Consider the following 22,899-nt stretch of genomic DNA (forward strand, 5'->3'; position numbering starts at 1 on the left):
AAAGCAGAAAGTCAGAGACCATAGTAGTATAAATACATTTTTATAATATAACTGTAAAGACTGAACAACAAAATGCAAATTTCCCTTTAACATCGCATCAGTAGTAAACAACATTAAAACCTTGAATATGTCTTATTTACAAAAAGTGTGCATAAGTTAATAAACAGTGCTGTGCCATATCAAACACTCATCCCAGACGTCAGGAATGGTCTGTGCGATCTCTCAGTTGAACTCAAAGTCCTCGTCCTCCGGCGCGGAGGAGCTGGGAATCTGCGCCATCAGGTTATGAACGTCCTCCTCATCATTAAAGGGGTTTTCCTTATACTCCTCCTTCAGCCACTCTCTGAACTGAACACAAATCCACAATTACGAATGAATGCATGAATCTGGATCACGCATTTACACAAACATATTAACCCTATAAAGCCTACTGTCTCATATTTGATACACACATTTTTAAGGCCTCTAATTTATCAACATGATTAACTTGTTAATAAAAACTGTTTCAGACTCAATCTACTACATTCTCCTTCTGTCTCTGATTGAGAGTTTAGAGGTTTTTATCCAGTCAAAGCTCTTTTAGTGTAATTGCTTCAGCTGGAGCTTCTCGTGTCAAATCTTGACTGATTTTGATAAAGTAAAGGTCAGAATAACTGCAGTAATATCTCCAGATGAACACTTACTGGACTGAAGCAGCTCAGCTTTACTTGATTCTCCATCAATCATGTTTTAGAGTCTCAAATCTGATCCTCAGGATCTTTTGAGGAGCGTTTGTTTCCAGAAGCTTGACTTTCACTGTTCCTCAGCGGAGGAATGATCTTCACAAGCCTCCAGAACATCTCACATCTTCTGAGGAGCCTTTATTTCTTCAGCTCTCAATCACTGCATTATATGTTTGGAGCATTTCAATCTCATCTTACAGAGACATGTTACTGGAGATATAGAGCGACCACTGATATTTATAGAATTTTATGCTAGTATCTGCTCTACTGTTAGAAAGATCTCATTGATTTACAGTACAAGCAGCAGAATTTCATCATAGAAGAAATATCAGCATCTGCAACAAATTCATTTTGAGTCTCTTAATAACTATATGAGACTATATAAGCCAGAAAAGCCTGATGCAAATTTAGATTTAAAAAAAATATATATATTGTCTAAAGGTTCAATAAACTGTTCCATTTTATAAAATGACTATTATTTTATATATCAGGCTTCACAGGGTTTATCAGAAGGGCCATGTCATAATTTGAGGTCAGCTGAATTATAGCTGATACAATAATTTAGTCATAAACAGTGGAGGAATCACCTGCTGTAGCTGGCTGGTCTCAAACTCCTGCAGCTGGTTCTGGAAGCCCACGTTGGGTGAAGCACAAGGTCTCGCCACCTTCACCGCAGCCAGAGCCTCCTGCCATCCCAGAGTCGTGACGGTCATGACATACGCCACCACCAGCGTCACGCTACGCGACACGCCAGCCAGACTGGAGAACATCAGATCAAATGTCACATTCAGCAAATTTACTAACGTGATTTTAACATAACAGGCCGGTTGCCTTTAGAATAATTACAGGCGATTGCTTATGATTGTTCATACTGTAGGTTAGTGATCAAAAACAAGCTCCTAACCCTATGCATGCAACTTAGTCGTGCAACTCGAAGTCGCAAGAACATAAGATTTCAGAGAAATACTACAGACATCATTATGTTTTTGAGAATGAACCGCTTTGCCCGCAGTGGTGTTATAGTCTCACATCAAACAGAGGCTCGTGTTTACTGTTGTTTTGGGAAGTTCAAAAATCTACACCTAGTTATCAGCTGTTCACATGGTCACACTGGGCTCGATTAGGGCTGGTATCTGGGTTGAGTGCACATTTTGCTTCCTCTTAAGGTAGACTCGTATATATTCATGCATGCAATCATATGCATACCTAACATTGGTTCATTTACAGTGTTGATTCAATAGCTGGAGGACGTACAGTGCAAACCCTTCACTTACCAGTGAACCAGACAGCCCTCGCCTTTCAGTCGGGACTCGTGCATGAATTTAATGCTCTTCTTAAAATGCTGAATGCTGCAGAGGGGAAAGAAACAGATTATGTCAACTTCATGCAATTCTGTAGAGAGAATCAATGTGAAGGATGCTGCAATGAAATCTGTGCTGATCAGCTGGCCTCCATCTACACACAGATCTTCAACAGATGTGCGAAGTCCCTTCCTGCTTCAATGCTCCACCATCATCTCCATTCCAAAGAAACCCAAAATCACAGGACTTAATGACTACAGACCTGTGGCTTTAACGTCTGTGTTCATGAAGTCGTTTCAAAGACTTATCTAAAGGACATCACTGGACCCTTACTGGACCCCCTGCAGTTTGCTTACCGAGCAAACAGGTCTGTGAATGATGCAGTCAACATGGGACTGCATTATATCCTACAACATCTGGACAAATCAGGGGCTTATGTGAGGATCCTGTTTGTGGACTTCAGTTCGGCTTTCAACACCATAATTCCAACAGCCCTCCAGATCAAACTAACCCAGCTCTCTGTTCCTAGCTCCATCTGTCAGTGGATCAGCAGCTTTCTGCCAGATAGACAACAGCTAGTGAGAACTGGTCAATTCAAATCCAGCACCTGCACCATCAGCACTGGCGCCCCCCAGGGATATGTCCTCTCCCCACTGCTCTTCTCCCTCTACACCAACGACTGCACCTCTACTGACCCCTCTGTCAAGCTCCTGAAGTTTGCAGACAACACTACAGTCATCGGCCTCATCCAGAACGGAGACGAGTCTGCTTACAGACAGGAGGTTAAAGAGCTGGCTGTCTGGTGCAGTTATATCAACCTGGAGCTCAACACGCTCAAAACAGTGGAGATGATTGTGGACTTCAATACACAACACTATTTATACAATTATTTATTTAACACACCATGCTTCTTATTCGCATTTCCTTGCATTTGTACATATCATACCTGTACACACAAATACCATGTTGTCTATTTTTGTATATTTTCAAATATTTGTTGCATATTATTATTTCCTTTTTAGTTATACTATTTTTCCTTTTTACTGTAATCTGCTTGTGCTGTTGAAGCTTCTGTCACCTAAACAAATTCCTCGTATGTGTAAACATACCTGGCAATAAAGTCTTTCTGATTTTGATAAAAGTGTATGCCTTCAGCACAGTGGACATTTCTTCACATTAAAGCATCTGCCAAATGCATAAATGTAAATGTTAATACTCTCAGAGAGTAGCTGAGAAGCTAAAAATGTATGCCCAAAAAAAAAAAAAAAGTCAGCACAGCTGCTGTTAACCATGAAATTGCAGGTCAAACTGACTTGTGAACATCATAATCTTAATAAACATTCTGCATGCACATACACACATCCCACAACACCTCAGAGTTTCAAAACTCTGCAGGCTTGTTCATAACCCTAAATGAGAACTAATTATAATTTAAAAAATTTAAAAAGTTAATTTAAAAAGTTTTTCCAACAACTCGATTTTGTACAAGGGTTAATGTATGAATGTCACTGGTTTGTTTTAATATCTTGTTATCTAATGCATTGACATTCAGGCATTAAGTGATGCTTAAAAGGATAGTTCACTCAAAATATATTTTCTAGAATGTTTCTGAACTGTTTGTTTGTTTGTTTTTTATTTGAATGTCACTGGGTTCCAAAACAACTTCTGCTGTGTGAAAATAAATAAATAAATAAATAAAAAAAATATCTCTTTTTGTGTTCCACATAAGAGAAAAAAAAACATCATACAGGTTTGGAACAACATGAGGATGGGAAATTGATGACAGAATATTAATTTTTGGGTGAAATATCCTGTTAATTGTGCAAAAAAAAAAAAAAAAAAAAAGCATTTTGGGGCCACTGTAGTACGTACAGTTTAAGTTTCATCTAGATTCCGTAGAGGTTTTCATTCAGACTATGACGCCGACAGTGCCGTTCCTCCAGCGGTGGGAAGGTCGTAACCATAGCAGTAAACAGAGAATTACGAGACATCCTGTGTACATGATGTTTTCCAGATGCAGATTACTCACAGCAGCCAGCCGCTCTACAACACACAGCTTTTACAACTTCAGTATTTACTGCCTTCGCAATTCCTGACAAAATTTTATTTAGTCTTGATGCTGAAACTCAAACGAGCGTGTATTGAAATGCTCAAAATATTTCAGTAGGTTTTCAAGCGGAGCCAGTATGAAACAGCATTAAAACACTGGCTTAAATATACAATTATTAAATAGCAATTCTATACCCTCATCACACTCAATCTAATTATTAACAAGTGAAAGCCCAAAAATTAAACTTAGGCAAGTTTGTTATTAAAGGGGTCATGAACTGCCATTTTTAAAATTATTTTGTTCTGTTTTCTGAGGTCCACTTATAATGTTTTCAAAAGTTTTACACCAAAAACATCATAATTTAGAAGTAATCTTTATCATTTAGTTTCTGCGTAGACCTGCGTTTGCCTCTCTCCTAATTTACACTACATGCGTGAATCGGTGGGCGGGGCTAAACGGACAGTGCTGTAGACTCGGTGGGCGGAGCTAAACGGGCAATGATGTAGAATCGGTGGGCGGGGCTAAACGGACAGTGCTGTAGACTCGGTGGGCGGAGCTAAACGGGCAATGATGTAGAATCGGTGGGCGGGGCTAAACGGACAGTGCTGTAGACTCGGTGGGCGGAGCTAAGCGGGCAATGATGTAGAATCGGTGGGCGGGCTAAACAGGCAGTGATGTAGAACTGGTGGGCGGGGCTAAACAGGCAGTGCTGTAGAAGCAGGCGTTGATCTTCTGTGGAGGCGGAGTTTAGCCACACTATTACATCATAAAGTGGCACATTCCACAAGCTGTCATTTTGGCAGATTGGCTTCAATATAAGCTGTTTTTAGACTAAAGAGAAAGTTTTGAGTTCTGAAATGTACAGGATGTTTTTATAGTACAATGACCTCTTATATGTCAAAAGATCAAGGGAATTTTGGTTTCTCAGTTCATGACCCCTTTAAAAATGATTACTACAGTACATATAAAAAAACATGAGTTTCTATCATTTCAAGGCCTTTGAATGATCGGAGCAACTGAACTGTAATGGTTCTGGTCTCTTGTTTGGTGGACTTTTTTTAGTTTATAAAGGTAAATTAAAGCCTAAATTAAATCGGTTCATTATATGAGGTGATTGTGTCTCTTCAGAAGGCTTGGATTAAGTTGCTTGATTCATATGGATTACTTTTACAATGTATTTTTGTACTTTTTGAAACATATATAGGATGTAATGAGGTTACAGTGATCATCACTGAGTCACGAATGATTGACATTTCAGCACTTCAGCGCATACTTGCACGTTCGTGTTAAGTTCATTTTTGAGAAACGCACGTAAAAAAAAAAAAAAGGAACAAATGTTTGTAACCTCGCACACAGAAATCCATCTTACAGATATGAGATCCATCAGGAATCCACTCGCTTCATTATGGTGTGTGTTCGTGCAGAGAATTTCTTCTTTTCATAATAACAGATTTTAGGACCTGATAAGACCTCAAGAAAAAATTGATCTTTTAAGAACTGAAAGGTTGTTTGAAGAACCCAGAATGGTTCTTCGATGGCGTCGCTGCGAAAACCCCCTTTGGTACCTGAATTTTTAAGAGTGCAGATGCGCTATAGATATTTCTAGGACTTTTACAGGCCTTAAAATAACAATTATAAAATCCCCTGAAATTTACATGTTTTCCATAACTGGGGAAATAATGTGCGCTACTAATCACTGACAATGTTGGGTTGACATCTTCCTGCTAAAACCTAATGGCTTGTGTGTGTGTGTGTGTGTGTATGGAATACATCCATACAAAAACTAAAATTGTTCCAAGAAATAAAACATTTTCACCTTTCTATTTGCATATTCTCCTTGCAAGAAAAAAAATACAGATTTTTTTTGGTTTGAAACTGTCCAGATAGTGGCAAGAAATCCAGAAATCTGACTGTGGTTTCTTTTAAGCATGCAAAGAGACAACAACACCACGGCAGGTACGGCGGCATTTCCTCTAGAACATCCATCCTTTTGACAGGACCAGGATGAGAAAGGGCTGGGTTGGTCCAGTTTGGTTAAAGAGGGTCAGTTTCACATTACGCATGGCCGGGTTTCGCAGGCTCATAAGGGTGACAAGAGGGCTGATGGTAAATGGGGGATAAAAATAAAGGCGTAGTGAGACCAAGGCATCACTGCAGAACCCAGCTCACGACTTCCTTCCTGCACCAAGAGGGCCACAAGAGGAAGTGTGTGCGTGCGTGCGTGCGTGCGTGCGTGTGTGTGTGTGTGTGTGTGTGAATGCATGCGCGCTCAAGGGTGTAACTAGTTTGATATGGCATGAAAAACTAACATCACAGCGTGATGGACAAGAGGGGAGAGCATGTGTGAATGCAGAACTTATTAAGCGTTTGTTTATAAAAAGCATTTACATCTTCATGTTGCTACAGTGACTCGCGCTGCCCACTGGCGGCCGAGAGAGATCGGATAGCTATTAGTGAACGAGCCCATCAGAAATGCATGCCTACTCACAGGTTTTGTGTGGGTGAATCTGCTGCTGGGATACAAAGATAAGTCATCTCCTAAAGAAACAGAGGAAAGACAGAGATGTGCTTTAATACGCCTCAATATCACATGCTAAACAATGATAGAGTATAAAGTAAGACATAGAGGGTAAACCTGTTGTTTCATGTCATGTCAAGAGCTCTTTGTTGCACATGCACACCATGTTCATTTCATAATAAACTCAAAATAATGCATGCATAAATGCAATGCATTTCATTGTTTTACTCTCACGTCTTCACAGGTCTCTGAAAAGCACCATGCAAGAGCACAAAGCATTCAGCACAAGTACATTTGTGCAGAAGGGCTCGTTTTCCTGTAAGAGAAGCCCTTCGCTGAGAAAGTCTGCTTTAGGGTCTCTGCAGAATTTCCTGAATCAAATATAAGAGTTTTTAAGACCTGCATTAGATAAAATATGCACAATTACAACCTTCTACAATATATTCAAATATAATCACCATAAAGTAAACACTGTCATAATTCAATAATCTATTGACATAAAAGCACAGTATTCATTGACTGAGAACTGTTCTGAAACGGTGAGCCTGTAAAATGCAAAACAGCGCTGCGTTTGGACTTTTATTTAATTAAATCATACATTTTAGGATGTAGGATGTATTGAGGTTATTGTTTTAACATCCTCTTAAAATGATAATTAAGACTGTTTCTGCTGCTTGATTCATCAACACAGAACTGAAGCCAAACCCTAATGCAGCAAAACAAATTCACTGAATAGAAAGTGTTTGTGTGTCTGTCACTGTGTTGACAGTGTAACCTGCAAAACAATGGGCGAGTAGTTTACTTCATTATTTACCATGCTTCATAAAAGCCTGCACTGCAAAAAATTCCATGTTTACATTAAAGTACAGAATTATTTATAAGTTTCACCTTTTGTATAAATGGTAATGAAATTGAAAGACTAATTGTTTTGATATTATTTCATTATTTAAATGTGTAATATATGTCAATATGGTATTACTGTAGAAATGTAGCAAATTGCTGTCTTACTCGGTTTTGTATTATGTTAGGCTTTGAAGTTAAGTTTAACAGTTTTGAAAATAATATGTAAACGTGCAACGGAGTGCATTTTGTGCCAAAGCAATGGAAAATGATGCAGTTTAGTTGCATGGAGATTTAAAAAAAAAAGTGACCCAAGTATTGAGAAACTGGTCCCAGAGACAGTAAAAAAACCTCAAAACCTCACTGTACTTTAAAGACATGAACTAATGAGTCACACTACCTGTAAAATAGGCGCAGCGGTGTCATGGATGGAGAGGATGTGTGTGATGTTGTTTCTGGCTAATTGCTCCCTGTCTCTGGCATCTGTAAGAACAAATCCACACGTTTATCATCTTTCCGAACCATGCACTTTATTAAAATTGTGTTGTGGATTCTAGCCTTGTCCATTCTTACCTTTGAAGTTACCTAAGTACAGGTCTGGCAGAACCTGGAACGACACACGCAGGTTTGTTCAGTCACAACCAAGCCAAAATACAACTTAACATCACTCAGTTTTCCTAAAATCGACAACTGTGTTATTGTGTGTTGGTTTCAAACATCAGTTCTTCTTTTATTCTGTTACATTTTCCAACCCCCCTTACATGAATTATGTTTGAATTAAAAAGTTATTCTTCTGAAATCAGTGTCAAAATACAGAAAGTTCCCACTGTGACAAGGAGGAAGGACTCGCATTTTGGTCGGAAGCAATGGTTTAAAAGTTAAAAAGGTCTTAATGCTGGATTTGTTCCAGCTTTTGTCTTCTCCAGATGTTAACTGATGCACTGGAGTGCTGTGGATTACTTGTGGATTATTGTGATGTTTTTATCAGCTGTTTGGACTCTCATTCTGATGGCACCCATTCACTGCAGAGCATCCATTGCTGAGACGCTGATGTAATGCTACATTTCTACAAATCTGATGAAGAAACAAACTCATCTACATTGCTAAGGTGTTTTTATGTGGTCATGTTGCTGTGAGCAATTATTAGCACATTGCTATGTGGTTGCTAGGGTATTATTTTGCAGTTGCTAAGGCTTTCTAGTAGTTATCGCATTGCTGTGTGGTTGCTAGGGTATTATTATGCAGTTGCTAAGGCTTTCTAGTAGTTAGCGTGTTGCTGTGTGGTTGCTAGGGTATTGCTATGCAGTTGCTAAGGCTTTCTAGTAGTTAGCGTGTTGCTGTGTGGTTGCTAGGGTATTGCTATGCAGTTGCTAAGGCTTTCTAGTAGTTAGCGTGTTGCTGTGTGGTTGCTAGGGTATTGCTATGCAGTTGCTAAGGCTTTCTAGTAGTTAGCGTGTTGCTGTGTGGTTGCTAGGGTATTGCTATGCAGTTGCTAAGGCTTTCTAGTAGCTAGCACATTGCGGTGTGGTTGCTAGGGTATTGCTATGCAGTTGCTGAGGCTTTCAAGTAGTTAGCGTGTTGCTGTGTGGTTGCTAGGGTATTGCTATGCAGTTGCTAAGGCTTTCTAGTAGTTATTGCTGTGTGGTTGCTAGGATATTGCTATGCAGTTGCTAAGGCTTTCTAGTAATTAGCGCGTTGCTGTGTGGTTGCTAGGGTATTGCTATGCAATTGCTAAGTGTGTGGTTGCTAGGGTATTGTTATGCAGTTGCTAAGGCTTTCTAGTAGTTAGCGCATTGCTGTGTGGTTGCTAGAGTATTGCTATGCAGTTGCTAAGGCTTTCTAGTAGTTAGCGCATTGCTGTGTGGTTGCTAGAGTATTGCTATGCAGTTGCTAAGGCTTTCTAGTAGTTAGCGCATTGCTGTGTGGTTGCTAGAGTATTGCTATGCAGTTGCTAAGGCTTTCTAGTAGTTAGCGCATTGCTGTGTGGTTGCTAGAGTATTGCTATGCAGTTGCTAAGGCTTTCTAGTAGTTAGAGCGTTGCTGTGTGGTTGCTAGGGTATTGCTATGCAGTTTCTAAGTGTGTGGTTGCTAGGGTATTACTATGCAGTTGCTAAGGCTTTCTAGTAGTTAGAGCATTGCTGTGTGGTTGCTAGGGTATTGCTATGCAGTTGCTAAATGTGTGGTTGGTAGGGTATTGTTATGCAGTTGCTAAGGCTTTCTAGTAGTTAGCGCATTGCTGTGTGGTTGCTAGGGTATTGCTATGCAGTTGCTAAGGCTTTCATGCTGCTGTGTAGTTGCTGGCGTGTTGCTATGGTGTTGTTGCTTTCTGGCCCAAATCAACTTAGTCGAACTATTATGATGTTCTTTAGACATGTCTCGGGTCCCTCCTTCACTGTAAATCAATGGGATTCTTTTTTTCATCCTTTTTATCTTAATCAAAAAAAAGACACATGATTTTAGGAATCGTTCCAGCCGGCGTACTTAAGTAATAAGTCAATAACATACGTATATGAGCAACAGTGACGCTTTCCTTAACCAGCATCACTAATAAACACCCTTCCAACATCAAGATTACATTCCCTCTTATGGAAGGAGAAGAGGGAAGTCATGCCCATCTACCTTATTTATTCCGTTTCCCATGCCACACTGTTCGCAGTGGCTAGTGCTTCAGGAGTCCGCTTGTATCGACAGTGTTTAATCGCTGTTTATGTTGTCGTGTCGAGTTCCTCGACGAGCCTGTCTTAAAGGCGCAGTGCACACTATTACCGACACCAAGTACTGTTGTTCATATACTCGTCTCGTGATGCTACTGAAGTTTGATTGAATTACTCGCAGTGGTTTCTTTCTAGCAGGACAGTTTTGAAGTGAATATCTGTAGCTCAGATTAAAATGAATAACTAGTTATTTTAAAAATGCACAGGCAAAAAGGTTTGCGTCACTTCGATCCTTTTCTGCAAAATGGACAAATAAATGAATAAAGATATTACATTTGTGCGTGGATACGACAGAGGGCATTTTTAGGATTTATAACATGTTTTCTGGAGTACTTGATTCTGATCGGTCAATCCATTTTAACGCTGTTTTGTAAATGTTTCTGCGCTGTTTCTGCATGTAAGCCAGTAAAATTAAAATAATTCCAATTTAAATCTATAATTCGTGTCCATTTATTTATTTACTTATTTATAAATATTTATGTATTTATTTATAAATATTTATTTATTTATTTATAAATAAATCCGATTTATTTGTAAATTATCCCTTGCAGTTTCTATTTACTCATAGCATTTGATTTTGACATTTTCGTTGAGAGCATTTTTAAACTTTACAAACCCGTAACTTTTTATTTATTAAAATGCAATATTTAAATGTTAATTTCTCAGTTACTAGATTAAAACGTGCGCTGGTGATCTGGTTTTCTGCTGTTGATTATGTTTGTCTGCCTGATTTTTACTTTCACTTTGTAACCTAATATCCCGGAAGCCACGGAGAAGCGCCTCTAGGAGGAATGTAACAAGGTATGTGTTACACAGATACAATGTTGCGTTTCTAATCAGTTTTAAAAATGTTTTTCGGTAGCAGGAGAAATCTCATATTTGAAGTCAACTAACGAATAAATTAAAAGTTGCGTTGTTTCTGTCAAGTAATGAAAGGGAACGCAGAAATGTCAACCTTTCGAATACCGAACTCTTTTTTTGTTTCTCGTTTTGGTTTCTAATGTGTTTCTCTGAAGTTTGTCTGTGGCTCTTCATTCAAAGGTTCGCCTTTGATCGTCGGGAAATATTTCAAGAGTTTTGTCAGAAAGAATGTTCTCTAAGCTACTTCCGCAGTCCTTCATATAGAGGATGTTTTAATGTTTCACTGGGTTCATGGTGATATTTGTCTGATTTGTTATGTTTGTGTTGCTCTAGGGAAGTTGTCTTTAGGAATAGAGGAACTATGGCTACAGCAGCGAGCCTGAGTCTTATGAAGTCTGGAGATCTGATCAAGAAAGAGCCTTTGGATTATGGAGGGTTTGGGGAAGTTTACCTGTGTTACCACAAAACACTGGGCCAGGTGGTGCTGAAGACGGTCTACACCGGACCTCCGCGCAACGGGTGAGTGTGGAGCATCTGCTCTGGCTTCAGATGCTCAGATGCTGTGGGAACTGACTGAGTTGAATGTGTCTGACTCAGCCGGCAGAAGCAGTCTCTTCTGGATGAAGGCAGTCTGATGAGCAGGTTAAGCCATCAGAGAGTGGTCAAGCTGCTGGGGGTTATTCTGGAGGACGGAGACTATTCTTTAGTCATGGAGCTCATTCCTAAAGGAAACCTGCTCACCATGCTGGAGACGGTAACAGTCGAAATATACATGAAGTTTCACATTTTTATCTGTCGAACACTCAGTTTGTCCAGAATGTCCAAAAACGCATTGAATGTACCAAAACATGGTTAGCCCTTGTGCATCGATTTAAAAAGGTTAAACAGAGCTCCTTAGCTGACGAAATAGTCCATGTCATAAAATATTATATTTTAATATGTTTTTCCACTATCATCGGTGCTGATCATAACTACCAAAACATCAATTTTCAGGATTTCAACCCTTTAAATGTTTTAAGCTTGTTTACATAATGCTACTGTTGCTTAAAAAGAAAAGACAAAAATCAATTATTTTCCATATACTAAATGCTAAGATTTTGTTTTTTGTTTTGTTTTGGATTATTACAGTCTTGCATGTCAGTGAATAGCAACAGCATTCATTTTGGTGCATTATTATTTTTTGTGCAGTGTCAGATTAAAAAAAAATACCATTCACATGCACACAGATTTCTCAGTGTATGCATTTATATTATAAAAATAGTGAATTTATGTTTTGAAGCCAACAGAATGAAAGCCTATTAACAGGCTTGATTTTATGCTTAAATGGTGTTGGGATTAAATATTGCAACATTTTAGTCCTTAAGGTCCAGAGTGAAACTATTTTTGTACCTAAAGTAAAATAGATTTGTGAAAGGAAATGATGTTGGAAAAACTTCAATACAAATACACATTTTTGACCAAATCTATGCTGTTTGCATTAACACACATTAAAAAAAAAAACATTTAAAAAGGCAAAAATGGTTCATTGTTCATGAACATGAATGTGCTTGTAAGTTTACAATAAAAGCTATTTAAAGGACAGCAGCATGCGTAGCGGTATTGATATCTTGATGTAAATGCAGGATCAGATTATGTGTCTTTAATGTGCAAAATGGACATTAGCTCTCTCTCAGGTGAATGCTTTCAACATTTCTGAACCCCTATAACTGTATCCACCTGCTGTCCAATATAACCTGCCCTTGCATGCACTAGTATACAAATATTGTTTGCTCCATTACCTGATTTGCATAATTCCTTTAGAGAATCACAGACAGTGCATGTAAAAAAAGCAATTCCTCATTCAAAGCGCTTCATGTGTAGTGAAAATGTGTCACTTTTTGATATCTTTAATAGTTTCCTTATGTTTGGCGTTCCAGGTGCCTGTTCCAATATCTGTGAAAGGAAGGATCATTCTGGAAATCGTGGAGGGAATGGTTTATCTCACGGAGAACCAAGTCATTCACAAAGATCTCAAACCAGAGAACATCCTGGTGGACAAGAACTTCCACATAAAGGTATAAAGTTTATCTCTGAATTCCCCACAGAACTCCCTTTTTAAAAAGTTAAATATTCACATTATTGAAAATAAGTACCCATAGTTTAGATTATGGTCTTTTCCAAAGGTACTACAATGTACCATTTAGTTACTAATATGTGACCCTGGAGCACAAAACCAGTCATAAGGGCTAATTTCCCGAAATTGAGATTTATGCATCAGCTGAAAGCTGAATAAATAATCTTTCCATTGATGTATGGTTTGGTAGGATATGACAATATTTGGCTGAGATACAACTATTTGAAAATCTGGAATCTGAGGGTGCAAAAAAATCTAAATATTGAGAAAATCATCTTTAAAGTTGTCCATATTAAGTTCTTAGCTATGCATATTAAGTTTTGATATATTTACAGTAGGAAATTTACAAAATATCTTCATGGAACATGATCTTTACTTAATGTCCTAATGATTTTTGGCATAAAAGAAAAATCAATCATTTTGACCCATACAATGTATTGTTGGCTATTGCTACAAATATACCCCAGCGACTTAACACTGCTTTTGTGCTCCAGGGACACATATGTGCACTTCAGCTACTAATATGCAGCCTTTAGAAGCAAATAAGGTACAAACATGTACCTTTTTCAAATGCTTTTCTAGCTTTTTTTCTGAAAGGAGAGAAGGATATGAATGTCTGCTTGAACTGCCTGATGCTAAAATTATAAAATATAATATTTATAGTTCTTTATGCATACTAAAGAACTGCACATCGTCGTGAAATGTAAAGTATATTATTGCACAACTCTCTATGTAAAGTTGAATATTTAGTACTTTATCCACATGCATAGAGTATAATAATTTAAGGCTATTCTATATAGCAAATCTCAGCTGCTCGAATGCTTGTATCATCACAAAATATATCGCACAGCTCTAATCTGCTGAATGTGACTATAATGCATGAAGATATAAAGATATTATAAACATTAACATCGTGATTTTGTGTAAAGCTGCTTCGAAAACTATGTGTATTGTGAAAAGCGCTTTAAAAATAGAGCTGACGTGAAGGATTTTGGTGCATGCTCTGAGCTGTGTTTGTTTGCTCCGCATCAGATCGCAGATCTGGGTCTGGCCACGTCTCAGATGTGGAGCAAGCTGACGAAAGAGGAGTCTCGCAGACAGAGTCGTCTGGGCAAGAAGTCGTGTGCGCGCGCCGCTGGCACTCTGTGCTACATGGCTCCTGAGCACCTGAAGAGCATCAACACCCGCTCCACCGAGAAATCTGACGTCTACAGCTTCTCCATCGTCGTCTGGGTCATCCTCAGCGGCCGCGAGCCCTATGAGAGTGAGTCTGCCTTCAGAACTGTTCAGAATTCATTTTTCTTCAGTGGAATGTATAGTAAGAATGTACAAAAAGGATGTAAAAGTAACAAAATTACTATTCATGTGACTCATGTGCTATATTCTGTTGTATATAGCTTTTTGTGAGGAACAGACTGAAATAATAAAAAAAATATATATATATAAATATGAATATGAATTTTCACTATTCCGGTCAGTTTACACAGCACAGTTCCTCTTTCTCAAAGAAAAACAGAAGAGGCAATGATATACACATTTTAATAGGGCTGAACGATGAATCATATTTTAATTGTGCTTCTCTCGATTTATTAAGCTTAAAAATGCTATATTTGCCTGCGGGTTATTTATCCTAAAAATGTGTCATTTGCGGTATCTTGCATTGGTAAACCTGCACAAGCTTTCATGACGGTTGCCAGATTTAAAGATTTTAAATCCCCCAATCAGAGCTTTTCTCTTAAATCAACCCATTTTTCTGCCCAGTGGTTTCATTAAGGGATGGTTCACGCAAAAATTAAAATTCTGTTATCATTTACTCACTCTCAGGATATGTGGGTAACCAAACCGTTGACGGTAGCCATTGACTTCCATACTACTTTCTTCCATTCTGTAGAAGTCAATGGCTACTGGCAACTGTTTGGTTACCCACATTCTTCAAATTTGTGTTCAACAGAAGAAAGAAACGAAGAACTTGAGGATGAGTAAATGATGACAGCATTTTTTTTTTTTTTTCGGTGAACTATCCCTTTAATCTTCCCAACCTTGCAACCATGCGCACACGCTCTCTCTGCATTACAGAATAAGTGCTGATGAGCTGAAAACACCAGGAAACATGTCAGTCAGGGTTTAGTGATCTACATTGAGATACTGCCTAAATAAAAGTGTTATACAGACAATCTGATTTCTTTCACACGGTCATTTGTACTGTTTGCTGCGAGTAAACCTTGCGAGTGCTTATGTGATAATAATTCTGATGAAATGTACCAAAAATGCAAAATGACATTTTTGAGCAAAATAATCGTGTTCAACTGTTTAACCATTATAATGCGGCACTATATTGTAGTATTAATGTGGTCATATGTGACCCTGGAGCACAAAACCAGTCATAAGGGTCCATTTCATATCTTTACATTTTTTTCAATTATCTTCAGTTAATGTCATTTGCACAGAAACAGTCATGATATTTATAGTTCAACATGACCATTTCTGACCAATTAAACAGCCTGTTTTTGTGCCATTGTGCTTTTAAGACTTTGCAATGCATGCAAATGCTCTTTAATATATTTGCAATGTAACAAACTCAAGCCCGAGATTTAGTACCCAGAAAGTGTGAATGAAAATGTTGTTTCTGTTTCTTCAGATGCCAGGAGTGAAGATCAGATATGCCACTGTGTGTGTCAGGGTGAGCGTCCCAACGAAGCGCTGATCCCTCGAGACACTCCTCAAGACATCATAGAGCTCATGAAGACGTGCTGGAATGAAGACCCTCGAGACCGGCCCACATTTAAAGGTAGAAGCCTTGAGGGTTCGTCCTAAAGCCAGACGTGTTTAACAGGACACATTCATTTAGTTTTGAATGGAACACTACTTTTACTAGACACTGCATCCTAAACACACAGCACTCATTTGCGGGATTATACTGACATACAGGATTAATTATGCAATTTGATTTTGTATTTTGAATCAGCTGACAGTTTTGGTATATCAGTGACAAATTATGAGAGATATTCAATTATTGTTTATTATCTGACTGTTGACTTTGGGCCTGGATCACAGTCTCACAGCTACTGAACCTTTTATCTAATTTGCTTTATTTGTCTCTTTTTACAGATAGCTATGCAATTTTTGTGCCTTTTTATCAGGAGAAGCTGGCAGCAAATGTAAAAGCAGATTTGGAAAGTCTGATGGTGAGTGTTTTTTTCGGATGTCAGAACATATTGATTCACTGATTCTTTTACCCCATCATTCATCACAGACGTTTAATATATTGCTGCTTTTATTGGATTACATTAATTCAGTTTAATTGATTAAGCTAATTTGATCTGATTACTGTGCATGACACAAGAGGTTGTCACTATTTTAAATGGACAGTTTGAATATTCTATTATGTGCAATGTTTGAATCCTACATTTATGATTTTATTGCATTCAAGTTCTGTTTGAATATATAATTTCTTAAGCATGTGTATTATTCATTCTTAATTGATTTTCATAATCGTGACACTGCTATGTGTTCCTTGCATTATGTTTTTGTTTGTCTCTTAAAGGAACGGTTGCTTAAAAATTAAAAGTCATCCTTTACTCAACCTGCAAATATGATTTCTTCTGATCACTTTATATGATGATCAAAATTTAAGCTTTTTTCACTTTATTCAAATCAGATCAATGACTGACACACATGTGCATAGACTGCATCAGTTTTCATTTTAGGACAGCCATTGTTTAACCTAGAGATTATTTGTATTTTGCATACTCTCTAATGTAAGAGATCCAGTCAGGAAGTCTGTAAGTGAAATATAAGACAGTCATGCTAGTATTATTTTGCACAGAGATCGTATGAGGGCCCAGAGGAGCTGGTAGAAAAGCTGAAGTCCCTCACAACAGACTCGCTCACTCCTGAAGGTATGCTGATTTATTCAGTCATGTTTTATTTACACCAGCAACCGTTCAACACCGATTTATCATTGTGACATCAGATATATACTATAAATTTCACTTAAGACCACTTGTACATCAAATATATGCCATATTTTCTACAATATCTAACGCATTTACCACCTGTTACAGTTTAGATATATGCATCTTTGTGTTTATAATAAATGTTGTTGTTGTTGTTGTTGTACAAACAATGTATGTTGTTTGTTTTATACTTATATTTGTCATTCCTTTTCTATTCTGAATACCATTACATTGAAAGAATTTATTGTGTAGTGAGGGGAACTAATATGCATAATGTTATTTACCAATATTTTGCATTATCCCTTAGTTTTTCAAAAGCGTTCGTCGTAGTAATTAGATAAACTTCTATAGTGGTGAACGGAAACTACAACAAATATCATCTTTGTGTACACATTTGCTCCAATATCAAAATAAAAAATCGACTTCCTCGGCCGTTGTATTAGAAAGACAAGTTTTCTGTAATTTAATGCCAAGGTAATAAAACAGAAGTATAGTGTTATAAATGTTAGGGCTGCACAATAATGGTTAAACGGTTAATCACAATTATTTTGTTCAAAAATATGATCGCAATTATTAATAACAATTATTGTCATTTTATTAAATTTTTTTATATCTCAGTCGAGATCGCTGAACTCCAGCTTACATGTTTGCTGATGTTTTCAAATCATCTGCACTTTTTCTGTAACATAGACAGAGTGAGTGCACATGGTTGCCAGGTTGGGAATATTAAGTAAACCCCTGGGCTCTGATTGGGGGATTTAAACTATTGGCATCTGGCAACCACAGCCATGAAAGCTTATCCAAATTAAAACGTTTTCTGGATAAGTAACCAGCGGGCAAATATCGCAGACGATGTGCTTAATAAATCAAGAGAAGCATTTTCAAATCGTGACCACAGTTGAAATACCTTTCGTCGTGCAGCCCTTCTAAAACGTACATTAAAGTTTGTAAAAATTTAAATATAAAAATATTGAAACAAACTTTAACAATGTTAATAACTGTGGAACCGTGTCATCACATTCACATTTCTGAATGCTATAATAAAATTTGACTTTGATCATGTGACCACGCGATAACACTGAGTGAATTCAAATAAGTTGTTTCCTAGTCTGTAAAAATGTTTTTTGCTACAGTGTTGATTGTAGGCGAAGCACATCCAGCTAAAAGGAAACATTCTCACAACTTTCACTAATGCTTTTTTTTTAAGTTATATAAATGTTAGGACAAAGCATTCTTAAAGTAACGTTTATATAATGTTCTTATAAATGTATCAGTATTTGAGATGCATTCTCAAAACATTGAGAGAACTTTCTTGGAACGACATTCTCGTCCTTGCGATGTTATTTGTACTTGATTAACGTTCTAATAAATGTTTTTGTAACCTTTAAATAACGTTCTGATCACAAGAAAACTAGACACTTTAACATTCTTAGAGTAAATGTTCAAATAACGTCATATTTTGTGTTAAAATAAAGGTAGCGCAATGCTGTAAGAAACGTATTTGTAACCTTTAAACAACATTCTAATCGCATCAAGAAAACTGGACATTTCAGTGTTTCAGAAACATTTCAAAACATTTCATTTTTATAACCTAACTTTGTTACCTGGGATCAGATGCTTGTAAATGTAATGCTGACCGTTCTTCTTGTGTCTGCAGACCCTTCGCCGTGTTCCAGAGACTCTCCAGGGCCCTTGAGGAGCTCAGACATCGGTCCGGTGGAGGCTAGCATTGAAGACCTCAGCTTCAGGACCCCCGAAGAGTCTCTGCTGGAGGTGGACGCCGCGCCTCCCAATCTGGAGCTCAAACTGGCAAAAGAGTACAACTACCACAAATACGGCAGTCGTATAGTGGATCAGCCGAACGCCAGCATTTATAACCCGCTCCCGCAGCAGCCAGCCAGCAGCAGGTGGGCCGGAGAGGCTTCTTCTGTCAAGTCTTGGACTAAACCCGCCGCTTACCCAAACCCAAACCCAGAGGAAGAGCTCCATCCGAGACCTGCAAGCTCGTTTGAGGGTTTGCACAGGCCAGAACTGGCGAGTCAGCTCTCGGTGCCGTATTCTGACTACGACCGACTTCAACATCCACTGTACAATCGCATCAAGTCCTGTCCTGATGGTGCATCTCCTGTAGCCGAGTCTTTCATGCTGGATTCACAGCCTGGCCTGCGTTTCTCGCCCGTCGTGTGTCCTCCGTCTGACTCGGGTACAGTTCACAATTCACAACTAACAAGTCATTTCTGTAGCACTTTATGCAATACTGATTGTGTCAAAGCAGCTTCACAGAGATAAATAGGAAATAGCAGAGACAATATGTGTCCCAGCAGCACAAAAGCAGTCTTAAGTCGCTGGGGTATATTTGTAGCAATAGCCAACAATACATTGTATGGGTCAAAATTATAAATTTTTCTTTTATGCCAAAAATCATTAGGATATTAAGTAAAGATCATGTTCTATGAAGATATTGTGTAAATTTCCTACCGTAAATATATCAAAACTTAATTTTTGATTAGTAATATGCATTGCTAAGAACTTCATCTGAACAACTTTAAAGATGATTTTCTCAATATTTTGATTTTATGCACCCTCAGATTCCAGATTTTCAAATAGTTGTATCTCAGCCAAATATTATCCTATCCTAACAAACCATACATCAATGGAAAGCTTATTTATTCAGCTTTCAGATGATGCATACATCTCAATTTCAAAAAAATTGACCCTTATGACTGGTTTTGTGCTCCAGGGTCACATATTGTCATTATTCAGCTCAAGTTAGTTCAGTGTTGGTTCTGTTCAGAAAGGGCATAATCACAATTTCACCTTCTCTCTATTTATTAAGAATAATCATGTGTAATATTTGCTTGCTGGTTATTTATCCTGAAAACATTTCATGTTAATTTGGCATTTGCATTGGTAACAGGCCTCTACAAGCTTTCATGGTTGCGGTTGCCAGATTTCAAGAGTTTAAATCCCCCAATAAGAGCTGTTTTCATAAATGGATCTGTTTGACATTTTTTTATGGTTTTAGTTTTAGTTAAAGGCAGGGAAGGTGATTTGGTTCAAAAACATTTTTTGTTATGCTGGTTGAAAGTCTGTTCACATCCCAATAGCAATCACTAAGTTAAGTGCTCTAAATGTATTTATATCAGGGGTGCCCAATCTCGGTCCTGGAGGGCCGGTGTCCTGCAGAGTTTAGATCCATCCTCAATTAGACACACCTGAACCAGCTAATCAAGCTCTTACTAGGCATACTAGAAACCTCCAGGCAGGTGTGTTGAGGCAGGTTGGAGCTAAACTCTGCAGGACATCGGCCCTCCAGGACCGAGTTTGGGCACCCCTGATTTATATCGTCTGTGGAAGGTGTAGGACCATAAAATGTTCGTTCAATCACATTCCTCGGCCCGAGGATTACGATAGGCTGTCCTACCTGCCTGTCGACGTATGTATTTGCATACCTCCTCGCACCCTGTTCGCGCAGACATGATACGTCATCAGCGCATTCATTATGCTGTGTGCTTTGTACTGTAATGTTTTCTCACCGGTGAATGAGACATGAGCTAATCTGACAGTGTTGACTCCGTCTGTCATCGTGTCGCTGGTTAGCCTCTGCTCTGCCCGTGTTTTGGAGGAGGCGTGGCTTTGGAAAGTGATTATACAGGAAGGGTGGGATCTTATGCTTTCGAAATCATCTACCCTACCTTTAACAACAATCTGATCCAAGAAATGTTATTTTGGGGCTGGGGTGGATTTTGGGTAGTTATATGAAAGTTTATAAAGCGGATAGTTCCGGTCCTTGATTCTGATTGGCTGAGCCGCATTCGAAGCTGTTGTAAATGACTCTACAAAGTAACATACACCTTTGTTTACGTTTGTCTGTTGCTCGGCAACCACTTTGTTGGAACCACAACTGATTCTGAGGAACTACATTGTTTGGTGGAAGAATACTGTTTTTATTAATATCATTACACTTTATTTGCTCTGTTTTATTTTGTGAAACCTTACTACGTATATGGAATAACCGTTTTATAAAAGCAATAAGCCCCAAGAAGCCGTGGTTTACAGTGAATTTATAACAGCTAAGGAGGTTTTAGGCTCTCCGCTTCGCGTCGTAACAGCTCCCCTTAGCTGTTATAAATTCACTGTAAACCACGGCTTCTTGGGGCTTATTGCTTTAATATATCATATATATATATATATCATTTTCTCCTGATTTGTTTGGTTTTCCATTAGGGTGGCCTGTGGCCATCTCAAATGCCAGTGCGATTCAAATCGGGAGTTACAACACGATGAATTTGCAAGTCTCTGATAACAGCTCCTTGAGCTCGTTATCCGCTGGATCCATCAACAGAACCAGATATAATGAGCTTCTAATGACGTACGGTAAGACTCACTCTGTTTCAGACCTAGTGAGCTGCTATCTAATTAAGTATGCGCTAATTTGCATTCATTTTCAGAACAAAAATCTAAACACTGAATTAAGTAACTTGTTACGTTAAGTTAACTTGTTTGATTTTTTTGACATATTAAAGTTCTTCACAGAGGGCATTTTGGATTTCTCTTATTTATCATTCCATTAATCAGAATATACTGTCAACCGCCAGAAAAAAAATCACAATGATTTAGGAAAAAAATTTAATTATATATGCAAAATACAAAATACAAATTTCCTTCAGAAAATAAGAATAAAAATGTAAGGTTTGGTGTACGTAAGTACTGCTGAAGTGGAGACTGTGACTACAGATGCAAATAGATAAAGTGCAATTAAAGCAACACCTAAAAGTGTATTTTGGATGTTTTTTTACACTAGTTTGTAACAACACATAAAAAAAAGCCAAACAGCCCAAAATTGACCAATGCATGCTTTTAGCCTTAACAAAGCCCTTGTTTTATAGTAATCCTGATCAAATGATTAAACTCTCATTGCTTAACATGTGCCAGATCTGATTGACTTTCTCTGTTTGATTGTGTTGTGATGATCAGAGGAGCATACGGTCACTGAGAACCACCTGGAGGTCGTGCGTCACAACGTGGGTGGAAACTGGAAGCAGGTGGCTCGTAAACTGGGGCTGACAGACATAGACGTGGACACCATCGAGCATGACTACGACCGCGACGGTTTGGCAGAGAAGGTGCACCAGATGCTGGAGCGCTGGAAGATGAAGGAGGGTCTGCAGGGCATCACCGTGGGTAAACTGTGCCATGCTCTGGAGGGCTGCATCAAACCCAACGTACTGCTGCAGCTGCTGCTGAAGTGTCAAGATGCCACTGGAGTGCCTTGAAACGCCACCTTGTGGTTGTGTCATAATCCCATTGGTGTCTTCTTCTCTGGAGGGAATCAGATTGGGTAAAGGGGCATTTATACAACTCTAACAACCTTCATCAAACAGTGAAACATTACAAAGACGTACAGTATTTCTGACTTCTTATCAGGCTGTGTTCATGGTGTTGGATGCTACGGCATAATGATTACAATTTTGTGAACTATTCATAGCACAAAAGTTATCTTCTGCCATGTGATCTGAGTTCATCATTGATTCGTACAAAGTGCCTTTTTCCTGAACCTGATCAGTTGAATCAGTCTTTATATTTCAGAATCACTTGTCATGATTGTAAGATGCTTTATGATTTTTTTTTTCTGTTTAGAGATTTCTTTCAAATTAAATACTAGTATATAGATCAGTGACAGGAGTTTGCATGTTCTCCCTATGTAAGTGTGGGTTTCCTCCGGGTGCTCCGGCTTCCCCACAGTTATGTGTGTGTGTGTGTGTGTGTGTGTGTGTGTGTGTGTGTGTGTGTGTGTGTGTGTGTGTGTGTGTGTGTGTGAGAC

At 38.4% G+C, this 22,899-nt stretch overlaps 2 protein-coding genes and 1 long non-coding RNA gene across 4 annotated transcripts; 2 read left to right on the forward strand and 1 right to left on the reverse strand.

Annotated features, from left to right (window-relative positions):
* Positions 1-59: 59 nt before the first annotated feature.
* Positions 60-10,200, reverse strand: LOC107671719 (dual specificity protein phosphatase 22-B). The gene is made up of 7 exons (XM_016464662.1): positions 10,051-10,200; positions 8,005-8,038; positions 7,832-7,914; positions 6,562-6,611; positions 1,997-2,071; positions 1,310-1,481; positions 60-348 (listed from the first exon to the last, which is right to left on the reverse strand). The coding sequence occupies exons 1-7, from the start codon at positions 10,069-10,071 to the stop codon at positions 223-225; spliced, it is 561 nt and encodes a 186-aa protein (XP_016320148.1). The 5' UTR covers positions 10,072-10,200; the 3' UTR covers positions 60-222.
* Positions 5,573-22,852, forward strand: LOC107671720 (uncharacterized). The gene is made up of 2 exons (XR_001632241.1): positions 5,573-5,816; positions 22,821-22,852. It is a non-coding gene; the product is annotated as an uncharacterized LOC107671720 (long non-coding RNA).
* On the forward strand, positions 10,903-22,878 carry ripk1l (receptor (TNFRSF)-interacting serine-threonine kinase 1, like). Of its 2 annotated transcripts, XM_016464657.1 has the most exons (11): positions 10,903-10,946; positions 11,340-11,525; positions 11,604-11,760; positions 12,923-13,060; positions 14,152-14,383; positions 15,758-15,907; positions 16,228-16,304; positions 16,946-17,018; positions 18,733-19,278; positions 21,303-21,452; positions 22,053-22,878. In XM_016464657.1, exons 2-11 carry the CDS (start codon positions 11,368-11,370, stop codon positions 22,349-22,351), a joined length of 1,980 nt encoding a protein of 659 aa, XP_016320143.1. In that variant the 5' UTR covers positions 10,903-10,946; positions 11,340-11,367; the 3' UTR covers positions 22,352-22,878. The 2 variants fall into 2 exon arrangements, with proteins under 2 accessions (XP_016320143.1, XP_016320144.1); XM_016464658.1 differs by lacking the exon at positions 21,303-21,452.
* Positions 22,879-22,899: the final 21 nt, after the last annotated feature.

Source organism: Sinocyclocheilus anshuiensis, unplaced genomic scaffold (genome assembly GCF_001515605.1).
Source record: "Sinocyclocheilus anshuiensis isolate Anshui unplaced genomic scaffold, SAMN03320099.WGS_v1.1 scaffold524, whole genome shotgun sequence".
In the NCBI taxonomy this organism is placed as follows: Eukaryota; Metazoa; Chordata; class Actinopteri; order Cypriniformes; family Cyprinidae; genus Sinocyclocheilus; species Sinocyclocheilus anshuiensis.